The sequence below is a fragment of the Pinus tabuliformis genome, chromosome 9 (genome assembly GCF_031772625.1).
Source record: "Pinus tabuliformis cultivar Carrire ecotype Pingquan chromosome 9, CPIR1, whole genome shotgun sequence".
Lineage (NCBI taxonomy): Eukaryota > Viridiplantae > Streptophyta > Pinopsida > Pinales > Pinaceae > Pinus > Pinus tabuliformis.
In genome coordinates this window covers 937,103,580-937,117,881 of record NC_142307.1, presented here as the reverse complement: position 1 = coordinate 937,117,881, position 14,302 = coordinate 937,103,580, and the positions used below count along the sequence as shown (strand labels likewise).

At 38.7% G+C, this 14,302-nt stretch overlaps 1 protein-coding gene across 2 annotated transcripts in view; it reads right to left on the bottom strand.

Annotated features, from left to right (window-relative positions):
* Positions 1 to 14,302, bottom strand: part of SPPL2 (SIGNAL PEPTIDE PEPTIDASE-LIKE 2) — a 170,874-nt gene that overhangs the window by 27,251 nt on the left and 129,321 nt on the right. For both annotated transcript variants that reach the window (XM_089446161.1, XM_089446162.1), the window contains exon 9: positions 8,275 to 8,328. In XM_089446161.1, the coding sequence (XP_089302287.1) occupies positions 8,275 to 8,328 (54 nt within the window). The remainder of the gene's footprint in view (positions 1 to 8,274; positions 8,329 to 14,302) is intronic.

Sequence of the window (14,302 nt, the reverse complement as noted above, 5' to 3'; positions counted from 1 at the left end):
CGACAGATGAACAGGTCACGTACATTCTCACCTAACCACTGCCCAACGCTGAAGTTCTTATTCTTCAGAGACCGACGTGGAGTGCAGGAGAAGGTATCCCTCCTTGGAAGGAACACTAAACATATGCTCTTCCCACAATCTTTCGACTAGCCATGGACTTGGTGCGGGGAATGAGCAGTGAGGCTCCAAGGTGTGAGGGTACTCCTTGAAGCCACGAACATGGATGAGTACATACCCTAGTATGCTTCCTACCCGTATCTTACCTTCGAGTCATTATTGACCAAGGGCCATATTGAAATGGTTAAGCTTGTCGAGATTGCCACCCATCCGGCCAGTGGGCGAGGAGATTTAGGTGTGTGTGATCTTTACGAAGGTCAGACATGACTGCCATGTACTTGGTTGTGGTAAATTATCTCCCCTAAGTATTGGATGCAGGTGTTCTACCACTTAATCATTGAGAATCACGCTGAGTGAGAATCAGCCAGTGGACATAGTGTGTGTGATGTTTACCAAGGTCATATATGACTACCATGGACTTGGTTGTGGTAAATCAATCTCCCCTATCGTCAGTTGTGGATCATTCCTCTTCTATGGATTGGGACACCATTGTTTTGCTGCGATGTGATCTATGGTGTAGCCTGAAGAATACCTCCTCAACTGAGAGGGAATGTTCAGATCATGCTATCTGCTTTCCTTATGATGAAACATATACATATAAGAGAGAATGCAAATACCTGCCTAGCTAAGAGGGAGCGTTGAAAATTCTAGCCATGCTCGGTGTTTTTATCATATATAAGGAATTGAAAATTTGAATTTATATTTTGCCTCCAACATATATTTAAGTCGGCCTCCTTTTGTACAGGACGCTTGAGCTGCTAAGAGGCACCCATTTGACACCCTTTGGAAGTCTATATAAAGGAGAGGCCTCCACCATTTGCACTCATCACATTGTCTCATTTATCTCTGATCCAGCAAATTTCAGAAGGAGAAAGGAGGGCCAAAATTTCAGGAGTGTGGTTTGGGATTTCTTCTTGTTCTTGGGTATTGGTTTGGTTATTCTCTTGATACTATTTCCGATATATTGATGAACTATGGACTCTCTCTCTCTCTCAAGGAGGAATTTATGGGTTTTCCCCTTGTGGGTTTTTCCCTAGATTTAGGCCTAACTATTGTGTCTCTTGTCTCATGGTTTCTTGGTTATTTCTCTACTACTTTTTCATGGTTGTAATGGTTGAATTTTCTTTTGTAAAACTACTTAATGATTATGAATAAATGATATGTGAAATTAATGCTAACAAATCATCAGAGTAGTTATATGTTGAAGAAAATAGTTTCTAGTTTGTCTAAACTAGAAAATCAACAATTTCATTCCTGTGAACACTATTTTAATTTCTAGATTTGATTATGCAAATGTGAAAACTATTCACTATATTCACAGGAAAAATCATGGTACATACATAAACACTCTTCTAAATACATATTTAAAATGACTATTGATCGAAATAGAATATTACAAAGATGAAATTATATCATATTAATTGTTGGAAATAGTACCAAGGAGAGGTGCTACTAGGCTTTTATCCCTTTTAGCCTACTGAGAACAATAATTACTTTTGCCTTGGTAACATTTATGAGCTATATTAATGTCATAGGTGGAAAAAAGGTACTTAGAAGTGTTGTACAATGTTCTTTTTCTAATATTAAAGCCATTTGTAATTTATAAAGTGACTTTATAAAGTAACTAGGTTCGGTCTTCATAATGACATGTGGAAATATGATTTTATGCAATTGATGAAAAGAAGAAAAATAAAATTATTATTAATGCTTGTCTCATGGGTTTCAAGAGCAAGGAATTTTATTTTTAGTTATGACTCCCATTGTGAGCCTTTAGGATTTGTCATCTAGTCATACAAGTCAATTTGAGTCTGACATGTATGAAGGACCCTTCTTGAGCATATGATATTTGTATATGAGTCAATGAAAATGTCAAGTAGCCCTCCACGACCAAGCACAAGCATTAACCTCAAGTCCGCTTCAAAGTGGAATTAATTACCTCCTCCAACAAACATGTCGGCTCACCCTCTTCAAGTCGGCTTATTTAAGGAGGCAACAACTATAAATAGGGTTGCTCGGTATCACTTCTAAGACAGAATTTTGGTGGAACAATAATCTGAAATAGAATTGTGAAAAGGGCAAAAGGAGAAGCCTCCAACCTGCGAAGTAAAGAGGAAATAAGAGAGAGGTTCTTAGAGTATATTTTGGGACTGTTTTAAGGGCAGAAAACCTCTATGTGTGCTAGAAGTCTATTGCAACAGTGAAGGACGAAAAGAAGTTTGTTGCAGCAGTAAAGGATGAGGAGAAGTTTGTTGCAGTAGTGAAGGCCAAGGTAAAGTTTGTTGCAGCAATGGAAGCTGAGGAGAAGTGCAGTCCTCCTAGGGAGCCGAAGTGGAAGAAGGTCGACGGTCTAAAGCAGAAGAAAGCAAGGGTTGAAGAAGAAGCCAAGAACGAGGAAGGAGCAGAAGGTTGACTATCGTTGACTAAGGATCTTGTGTCTTGGTCTTGGAGTGGTAGATAGGTGAAGGGTCTTGGTCTTGGTATTCGTCAATTGAAATTTCTATAAGAAGAAGAATTTCTTCTAGTTTTCCTCTCAAGTGGGAAAGGTTTTGGCCCTAGATGATAGCCTATATTATGTGTCTCATGTCTCTTGTTTATGCATTAGTAATTATTTGATGAAGAAGAACACTAATAACCTAAGCAATAGAAGATCTTAATCTAAATAAGTAAAAAGCACTCACAAGCAGTTACTAATAGAAGAAAAATCACTTAATTGCTATGCCCTATATTTGTCAACATGGTATTAGAGCTAAGGTGATTAAGTCAAGGAAGGGCATCTTATCAAGGGACACTCAAGGATCAAATCTCAAGGAAAGCATCGAAGCGTAGATCATCTTGAAGTCAAAGGAAGCATCATAACCCTAGATCAAAGAAGTATTGGGATCATCATCAAAGGGAGAAGACCAAAACCCTACATCTATTCAAGTTAAAGTGTTTCGAAGACTATTCATCCAAAGGAAGCTATATCAAAAGGCAATGTCTTGAAGAAAAGTACCTTCATCAAGGAGAAGTTTTCTATCCTCTATATCATCACCAACATCAAGGAATCAACAAGAAGAAGGAGCACCCTATCAAGTATATTTATGTCCACATTTGAATCTGTCAAAATGTCTTTTTGCAAGGAAAGCAACAAATTAACTGGGGCTTCAAATTATCTTACATGGAAGAAAAGGACAGATTTGAATCTCATTGAAAATGAGGTTATGGACCATGTCAAAGGTTCTATCACTAAACCAAGAAAGGAAGATGCTCAAGCTCTTGCCAAGTATATGAAAGGGGAGGTTAGGGCTCAAAGGATTCTCATAGAATCCATCAAGGATCCCCTCATCCCATATGTATCTAAACTCGAAACTTCAAAAGAAATCTATGACAAACCAGTAGAGTTGTATTCCATAAGCACTGTTGGAGAAGTCACTTCATTAAGGCAAGAACTCTACAAGCTGAAGATGTCAAGGGAAAATGGAATAGCCTCATACTTTATGAGGATATCTAAGATTCGAAATCAACTACGAGATCTGGGAGAAGTCATGTCTGATAGAGAAATGACTACAGTTGTATTAAATGCACTACCGGAGGAATGATCTAACTTTACTTCAAGTATTTATGGGAAGAAAGAAGATACTCCATTCCAGGATCTATGGTCATTGTGCAAGATTGAAGAATCTAGACTAAAAGCCAAATCTGATATGGGATCTGGTGAGCAAAATCAAGCTTATGCTGCTATGACAAAAAGAAAGGGACAATTTGGAAAGTTTGTTCCTTAGAAAAAGAAGAAGAACATGGCTAAAATTCAATGTTATGGGTGTCAATAACATGGGCACTATAGGAGAGATTGTCCTAAGCTCAAGAAGGACAAAAACAAAAGAGGAAGAGAAGAAGCCCACATCACCAAGGAAGTGGAGGAAGCTGAAAAGAAGAAATCCAAGAAGGAGGAAGTAATAGATCTCCACTATTGAGATAGTCTTCCTCACATAAGTTCTTTTCCAGTTCTTAAGTCATATGTTATGGCTATCATGATAATGGGATGCATCAAGGAATCATAAAAGCATTGAAAGCAAGAGCTCGGGACATGATCATAGAGAAGCATGAAAGATGGTTAGAATCTATGGAATTCAAGGATATAGCTCTTGGGAATCCCACTGAAAACACAAGTGGCAAGGTCATCGAGTACTAGGTTCATCATACATTTGTCAAAAGGAAACATCTGTTGATGGGGATACTTCAGATCCTCAAGATTCTCTGATGGAATCTTCATTGAAAAGTTCACCGATCATGAGGGCAAGCAAGTGTTTCATCAAGAATTTCAAACTTGTGGAATTCATGGGATGATGGTATGATCACATAAAGTGAAGCAGATCAAGGGATTCAAGCTCTTTCAATCAAGGAAGTTGTTGCACGGAGTCTAGATGACCCAAAGAAAAATGAGGTATGTATGCTTACAATCTATATTGAAGAGTCATGTCATATGGTTGCAGGTACCATGGACCAATGCTCTATCTTAAAAAGCATGATCAAAAGAAATGATCCCCTCCCTCGAAGGGGTGAAGGAATGCATGGGTCACACATTCACTAGATCAAATCAACATAATATATCCTCATATGAAGTATGAGGTGGCTAACTACAATTGAGTAACTCTGATTGGAAGCTCCTGGGAAGGATATGTGTGAATAGAAGAAGGAAGAGATCAAGGAATATGCAATCATGGTAAAGGAAATCAACATCTGAAAGACCAAGAAGATTTGACTGGGATATTTCCATGGAAGATATAAAGAATTTGATGAAGTCTGAAAAAGAAAGAGACCCTTGACAATATAAATATATCTTTGGGAGATGTGTTGATATTTATGCAGGACTCGGATGCAAACTAGAAAATGTCATGATGAAAGACCATCACAAAGGTAATGTTTATTTTAATGTTCATTCCTTTATTTTTACAAATATTTGGATGGGTTTATATAGGGCTACCAAGGGAAGATCTATGGATGTCTTCCACCACCAATGCACATGTTGTAGGGTTAAATATCCTTAAGTAAACATGGCATGAAGAAAGCAGCATGGAATGAAGGAAGGTTAGATATGGACTGATGGCTCACTTTCCGATGATGACATGGCTGACTCATGGATGAAAGTGATGGATGGTCGGTGCCCTATGTAGAAGTCTCAAACATGAAGACTCTAAGATAACGAAAAGAAATTCATGACATTAGGAAGAGGAGTTCTTCAAACAATTGGTTGTCCCATCATCTCCACTTGAGGAGTTGTTGTAAGTCCCTAATTAAAAGGGAGCTTAGGTACATTCCTTCTGTAGGAATGAGTACATTCCTCTAATGGAATAGATATGTCCTCCCTAATTAAGAGGGAGTGTTGAAAAATGTAACTAGGTTCGGTCTTCATAAAGACACGTGGAAATATGATTTTATGTAATTGATGAAAAGAAAAAAAGACAAATACAAATAAAAAATAAAAATATATATATATATATATAATATTAATGCTTGTCTCATGGGTTTCATGAGCAAGGAATTTTATTTTTAGTTATGACTCCCATTGTGAGCCTTTAGGATTTGTTATCTAATCATACAAGTCAATTTGAGTCTATGTCATGTATGAAGGACCCTTCTTAGGCATATTATAATTGTATATAACCCAATGAAAATGTCAACTAGCCCTCCAAGACCAAGCACAAGCATTAACCTCAAGTCAACTTCAAAGCGGAATTAATTATCTCCTCCAACAAACATGTCGGCTCACCCTCTTCAAGTTGGCTTATTTAAGAAGGAAACAACTATAAATAGGGTTGCTCGGCATCACTTCTGAGACAGAATTTCGATGGAACAGTAAAGTGTGAAAAGGGCAAAAGGATAAGCCTCTAACCTGTGAAGTAAAGAGGAAAGAAGAGCGAGGTTCTTAGACTATATTTTGGGACTATTTTAAGGGCGGAAAACCTCTATGCGTGCTAGAATTTTGTTGCAACAATCAAGGATGGGAAGAAGCATGTTGCAGCAGTAAAGGGCGAGGAGAAGTCTATTGCAGTAGTGAAGGCCAACGTAAAGTCTATTGCAGCAGTGAAGCCGAAGAGAAGTGCAGTGCTCCTAGGGAGACAAAGTGGAAGAAGGTTGAAGGTCTAAAGCAAAAGAAAGCCAAGGTTAAAGAAGAAGCTGAGAAGGAGAAAGGAGCAGAAGGTTGACTATCATTGACTAAGGATCTTGTCTCTTGGTCTCGGAGTGGCAGATAGGTCACGAGCCCTGGTCTTGGTATTCGTCAATTGGAATCTCTATAAGAAGAAGAATTTGTTCGAGTTTTCCTCTGAAGAAGGAGAGGTTTTGGCCCTGGCTAAAAGCCTATATTTTGTGTCTCTTGTCTCTCTATGGTTTATGCATTAGTAGCTATTTTATGAAGAAAAACACTAATAACCTAAGTAATAGAAGATCCTAACCTAAAGAAGTAAAACACGCTCACAAGCAGTGACTAATAGAAGAGAAATCACTCAATTGCTATGCCCTAGATTTTTCGACAACATTTACGAGTTATATTAATGTCATGGGTGGAAAAAGAGTACTTAGAAGTGTTGTACACCATGTACTTTTTCTAATATTAAAGTCCCTTGTACTTTATAAAGTGACTTTATGTGTAAAGTACTATGTGTACTTTTCTAATATTAAAATGAGTTGAAAAATCACTTTATGATAAAAATAGAAAGGGTACACAACTTGGAAAATGTACTATGAGACTTTTAAGTGATGGGGCCAATGTGTGAAGGGGGTCATTTGGGAGAATTGATCTCAACCACACATCTTCAGATTTGGAGATTAAATCTCAACCATTGGATCCTAGGTTCAGGGATTCAATCTTTTCCAATGAAACAAAAGAGGGCAAAGGGATCTCATTCTTCACACTTGAGAGAGGATGAGGAAAAGAGAGGAGAGAAAGAGAGATTTCAGAAAAGAAATTGCAGCAAGGAAGGAGGCATGAATTTCTAGGAGGGTTCACAGCAGCGCCAAAATCGAGGAAGAGAGCAGCTACAGCAAGGACAAATTTCGAGGCAAGGAGGCACAATTTTCGAGGGTTGTAGAACAAATTTCAAGGAGCCAAACAGCACAAAATTCGAGGAGGTTTCTGCTGCTGTCTGGGCCTTATTTCAAGGCACAAAATTTGGGGTAGCAGCCACTGTCAGCACAAATTTCGACGCAGCAGACGAATGAATTTTGAGGCAGACTGTCTCACCTTCAGCACAGTTTTCGAGGCATAATTCTGGGCACAAATTTTGAGGAGCTGAACTGAGAAAATTGCAGAAATTCTGGGCATGTGAAAATCTGAAAATCTGAAGATATCAGTAGGCACAAATTTCCAGAAATTGCAATTAATGCTACAGCAGAAAAAGGGAGATAAGTCAAGTGGATTTTTTGTATTTATTTTATAATTTCTTAAGCAATAAAATTCTCCTTTGAAGACCAGTTTTCCCCAAGAAGCTGTAGGGGTTTTCCAGGGTCAACTTGACCAAAAACAATTGTCTCGTATGTGTGAATACTTGCCAGAATTCTGTATTAATTTTCAGCTGATATGAAAGTGAAAAATACTAAATAGTAGGAGTACTCTTATAATGTTTGCAATGGATGCATACTGAAATTTATATCAGCATGACAAAGCATGTGGGTTGGGCCTAAACAAACACATGCAAACTTGTAAACTGGGTTAAGGGTGCAGATCATAAATTTTCTACAGTAATGTCCATGAGTGACCAAAGTGGTCAAATTCCAATGCACTCTAAGCATATTACAGAGATGAAATTATATTATATTAAAATCCATGAGTGGCCAAAGTGGTCAAATTTCAATGCACTCTAAGCACAACTTCAAATAATAGCAACAAACAAGTGCCTGTAACACCTCCAAAGATATTAAAAATAAAAACACAAGGGACAAAAATAAATAATAAATAAATAAATAGAGGGAAAAAAATTAACAAGGGTTGAGGACAAAAAGGTAAGTTTAAACCCTACATCATAGAGTAGAGAGAATTTCTGGTAGATTTCCAGCCAACATTGAATGGTGATCTATAATGCATATTTTCACAGGATACTGAATAAAAATGAGCCATAACCATGAATTAAAATGATTCTGTTCCAGTACAAACAATGCATACATCCAATATCAGCATACCTTAACATTAGGAAGCCGTACAATTTGAAGAACAGTTATGATCAAAGTGATGCCCTGAAAGTGACACCATATTCCAATAATTAATCATGATAACAATACTTTTTTTTCTTTTTCCTGTAACAAATTCTTGTGAAGATCCAGAATGAGATAAATAAGCATATAAAAAAATGCCTAGTTAATTGAACAAACATGGTCAAAACAAACGTCAGACATTTAATTACCAATTTACCCTATGTGAAAGCAACAGATGATATAACTAGTTCTTATCATGTATGGACCAAGAGATATTTTTTATTTCTGTCCTCGGCTATATTTTTCCTTTTCTGCTCAGTAGAAAAACAGTATTGAGTAACTCACATGAAATAGCAGAATAGAACAAACAGCAGATGAAATCATCCTAATGTATAGGCAAAGATGCCAGGCAATCAAATTCTATAAAGCTCAGTGGGAATATTCATATATGAATATGTATTTAAATACGATTCAGTAGGGAAAATATATGCAACAAAAAATTCCAGTACAACTCCAAAATGAAAGTATACATCTGATGCTTCCAAATTTCTTAGAGCAAAGGCCAGAACAGCGAATCTTGCTATTATTGTAAAGTCCCCAGCCACCCCTGGGCAACGCTACTTAAACAGGACTGATGAGAATTATAAAATTTTCAATCAGGAAGCATTAAAACCCTAACCCTGTCATGGCTGCTAGTGTACCTGGCAGCTTCCAGTTAGCATGAATGCAGTGCTAAAATGCCATTAATGCCATGTTCAACACATATAAATCATAAATATACAAATGCATAGAGGAAATACACATAAATGCACAAATGACTGAAACTAGGGTTTCACCATAAACCCAATATTCAACATAGTACGTAAATATGAACACTTATCTTGTGAAGAAAATCAAACTGGTTGTGGGCTCTCCACGTTCCACCCAGCCATAGTCCGTGTGGTTCATAAATCTCAACCATGGGTCACCCCCAAATCGGGGCTACAACTCCACAGGTAATGGTGAAAACCAAATAACAAACACATATCATTGGACAAGGTACCAATCCAACAAACACTGCTCCAACCACATGCCCCCACTTTCCCAAACCTGCGCCCAAGTGCCACACCCCTTCTCTGCGCCTTGTCAGTCCCTCAGTGGTGCCCACCTCTTCAGGAGGCCTTACGGCTAGCCAAGACAGTCTCAACTCTGGGCTTGTAGGAGCTCTTGCTGCTCTCTAAGCAGCTTTCCAGCCATAACTCGAAAACAGCTTCCAGCCAGTCCAGAACCCAAGCTCAAGGCTCACCAGTCGGTTGCACAAAACCAAAGTCACAAGCACCGCATTAGTGAATCAATGAATGAATCCATAATGCCCCTTTCCCCCTACCCTCGTAGGCAAACATATACTTGATATACTACATGGACTCTCTCTGCCATGTGGCACCCCTTGAGACCACGTGGGCCCCAGGTGTCCCTTTCCACCTGTCACATCACCTCGCTGCCTGCCACCATGGAGTTGTACAGCCCTAGATACTCTTTACCATAGAGTGTGCTCCGCAGCCAGCTTATTTTAATATTATTATTATAGTTCCAACAATTTAAATCATATTTACAACCTTGGCCTTCCAGCCACTTAGCCAAAATGACATATATTCCTAGGCACGTTAGCCCCAAAATCTATCTATATATATATATATATATATATATATATATATATATATATATATATATATATATATATATGCAGGCCGCAAAATAACTCCATCTCACCATCCTAGATATCATTGTACATATATTTTCATTATCATAGACAGGCACCTTAATCATATGCCATGTTTAACACATATAAATCATAAATACATGTATATAAAACATATCAGTCCAAAACATGAGGCTATTCCTCCCTTATTACATCCTCCAGCTCCCATGTGGCCTCGTCAAGACTGAGCAAGGTCCATTGTAGCTTTAGCATGTCGACGGCTCAATTGTAGAGCACTTTGACAGTCTTGTATATACATATGCCAATCCCCTGGGTGTCCCGTGTAAGGCACCTTAATCATATGCCAATCAATCACGTGATCAATATTAGGAATATAACTTTTTAGCAAAGACACATGAAATACATCATGAATACGCATGGATGCTAGCAATGCAAGTGTATATGCAACAGAATTGATCCTCTCAAGGATCTCAAATGGTCCATGGTAACATGCTGCTAATTTATCACAACTAACTAGTTTCACTGAGCTCTTCCACGCTTTAACTTTTAAGAACACATGATATCGACCTTTAAATTCTCGATGAATTTTATGCTTATCCACAACTTTTATGTCTGTCTTGAGCAGCTTTCAAATTTTGCCTAATTTTCACAACTTGCTCTTCCATAACTCTAAGCAATTCCAAACCAACCATGACTTTGTCTATCGGATTGCTCCAACTTACAAGAGTATGGCACTTCCTACTGTATAATGCTTCAAACAGACTCATCTTTAATGAAGCTTGATATCCATTATTATATGCAAAGTCTACCAAATGTAGTAATCCTGTCATCTGGATGGTTTATCCATCGCATACATTCGCAATATATCTTAAATCACTTGACTAACCCACTCAGTCTGCCCATCAGACTCTGGGTGATATGCAGTAGTAAAATTCAAATTAGTACCTAACACTTTAAATAATCCCATCCAAAAATTAGATGTGAACTCCAGATCTCTGTCCGAAATAATTGCCTTGGGCACACCATGTATCCTGGCAACTTCCCACAAATAAATATCAGCTATGTTAGCTGCTTTATACAATGATTTCACAAGAATGAAATGGGCAGCTTTGGTGATTTTATCAACCACCATCATTATTGCATCATAACCCTTTGTTCTCCTGGGCAAATTGCTAATAAAATCAATTGAAACAACATCCCACTTCGACATGGGAATGGGTATGGGCTATAGCAAGCCTGTTGGGTGCTTATGCTCAGCCTTAACTCTCTTAACACTTTAAGCACCTTCCTATGTTATTTGCCAATTCCTTCTTCAATCCAAGCCAAAAATATTGCTTTTGAGCAATGTAATTCTTTTCTGATAACCTGGGTATCCTGCGTAAGCCACCTTGTGCATATTCCTCAGAATCAACTCTTTTACCTCCTGCACATCTGACACATATAGATGACCTCGATAAAGAACTTTGTCTTCCCTAAGCTCATATTCTAAGTATTTTGACTACTTAACCTCCTACGAAAAACTATTATTGATGACCAAATACTGTTGATCTAAATTCCCATCTTCTACAACTTTCCCTCTGCAACTCTCCCTCTAAATTGTCCCCGTCAAACCTCCTTTTTCTGGACCTTCTCACTAGTGACACACTACAGCTGCTACCTGATTCTGAGGTAGTGTAAGCCCTCTTATGCAACCTTCTTTCTGTATAAAAATGTTGTTGGCCAGCACTCTTAGCCTACCTCGAACTTCTAAGTGCTGGCACCTCTTTCACGAAACCTGACCTCATGCTCCTAACCCTGTCTACACACTTATTGTTGGTCCAACTCTCGCTGAAATTTGTTCAAACTTTGCAGAATATGGGTGTTGAGTTGTTGTGCTCTTTCACCAATCTGACATTATCTGCTCTAAAATTGAGAACCTCCATCTTGAGGCTTCTCACAATCTCCTCCAGGTCTTTGTTCTCTGGCTTAGTTATCCTGTGGCCATTCGATTTAGTTCCTACATTACCCACATTGTTATCCACTACCCTGACCTCTTCTTCCACGTTGTTAGAGCCTGGCATGTCCTCAGCTTCTTCAACTCTCATAATGTCTCTTGCCCTTTTAACCCTCAGTTCTCTCAAATAAATTCTCTAAAATTGTCACCAAAATCGAAATTGTGTGGCCACCAGCATGTCTGCTTGACAATAGATTTTCGTACACTACTCACTTGCGAAATTCTGACACCTGGGCAAGATGTTATGCCCTCTGGAAGTTTCCATTGTACCCTAATTTTTTCCTCAAAACCCTCATATCTCTCTTCTCGATTTCTAGAGATTGTCTACCTCCAAAGCTAGTTTTTGAACTAGCAGCCATCTTTTGCTCGAATTTACCTTTCTTTTCATTGTTTACGAGCCAACTTCCGACTCCCAGGGTAAAAGATATGGCCCTGTAAAGTTTGGCCTCTCTCATTCCCTATTCTTCAGTTGTTACAGAATCGAATTCTCCCATAATTCCCCCAAAATTGAACTTAATCCTTCATACTTGCTTGGTTGGCCACCTCAGCACCTATGTGGCACACATGTATTCCTTCATGTGGGCAACCCTACAATATCGACATCCTACTAACTTGTCAACCCCACGTGTGTTGACTACCTCAACCCCATGTGGCACATCGAGCATATGCCACCTAGCCATCCTGGCCACGTTATTATGGTATCGGTTGACCCCATCACTAGCCACCTGGCGCCTTCCTAACCGCGTTACTTGTCACCTCAGTATCCATCAGGTGCCCCATGTTAGAAAATCAAAAAGGCAAAAAGATTATCTTATGTTGATAATTACTTGTGATATTCTTGTAGTCTTATTAACTTTCTTTATGTTCTACTTATATCTTCTTTTTGTCAAGCAACCTTCAAATCAAAACATGGAGATCATCAACACCAGCTATAGGCACTTAACTAGAGCTAAAACCCCTCTATAGGGGAAAACCCAGTCCAACTCTTCCACTAGTAAATCAAATTGAGATAGATCAAGACCTTAGACCAAATCAAATGACCTTCCTCCTCCACCAAGTCAACCTTCCAAGATGATGAACTAAACACAAAAGTCAACACTACTTCAAGCCACATCTTCAAGTTAGAATTCTAGCCCTAAGCTTCAGAATTTCGACCCTCAGCTTCAGATTTTCACACGTGAGACACTAGAGAGAGAAAATGAGGTTCTTCATTCTTCGCTAAGGGTTTCTTCTTCTTCTAGACTTCTTCGCTAAGGGTTTCTTTTTCTTCTAGACTTCTTCGCTAAGGGTTTCTTTTTCTTCTAGACTTCTTCGCTAAGGGTTTCTTTTTCTTCTAGACTTCTTCGCTTCTTCTTCTTCCTATTTCGCACTTATTTCTCTTCTACGAATTGTAGATCAAACTTGACTAAGCTACTATCCAAATGAGGTCGACTAGCTTCCTATTTCGACTTCGTGGAGGAGGCCTAAATGACCTAATTTACACTAAAATAAATTTCTTCTTTGATAGATAAAGCCCAAGAAGCATTTGTTACATGATGACAAAGAATAGGGCTCAAGACATAAACCCTAGAAGCCTATAATGGAGGCTTTCACCTATTAACCATTGACCCAAGCATGAAACCCATGCTTTAATAAGTCAATTTCTTTTACAATAAAATTTATTTTTCTTTCTTTTGAAAAATACATTATATCATGACTTAAATACAATTATGAAGACTGACACTAGTTACAGTTTTTAACACTCCACATGGCACACAAAGGCATATGCCCCTAGTGCCCTCCGCTCACTTCCAGCCACACAATAAATAATAATATTATATATATATATATATATATATATATATATATATATATATATATATATATATATATGAATGACCCCAATGGATTGACGGCTATCTAGTGGCAGGGTGATCCAACGACAGACAATAATTGTGGGGCCCCTCCTAGATCAACAACTAGCGTTGAGTCGATCTGACGGCCCTGATGCCATCGGACTCCAAACTTGCACAGTCTTTACAATGGAGATGCCCCCCGATGAGATTGGATGGCTCTGACACATCTTGATCGACAGTCACAATGACCATCGAGCTCCAACTTGCCCGACCATTAACAGAACTCCCACGACCCACTGGGATCACTGTTCTGCCTCCCAGCGTGATTCCCACCTCTGTTCCTCAATGCCTCGGTTCCTCGACGAGTTATGTCCTATGTTCGTGGCTTGTGGCCCTGCCTTCACGGCTTGTGGCCCTGCCTTCACGGCTTATGGCTCGCGACAGGTTCCACTCGTGAAACCTCTCAACAACATTCTGACCCGTAAATTA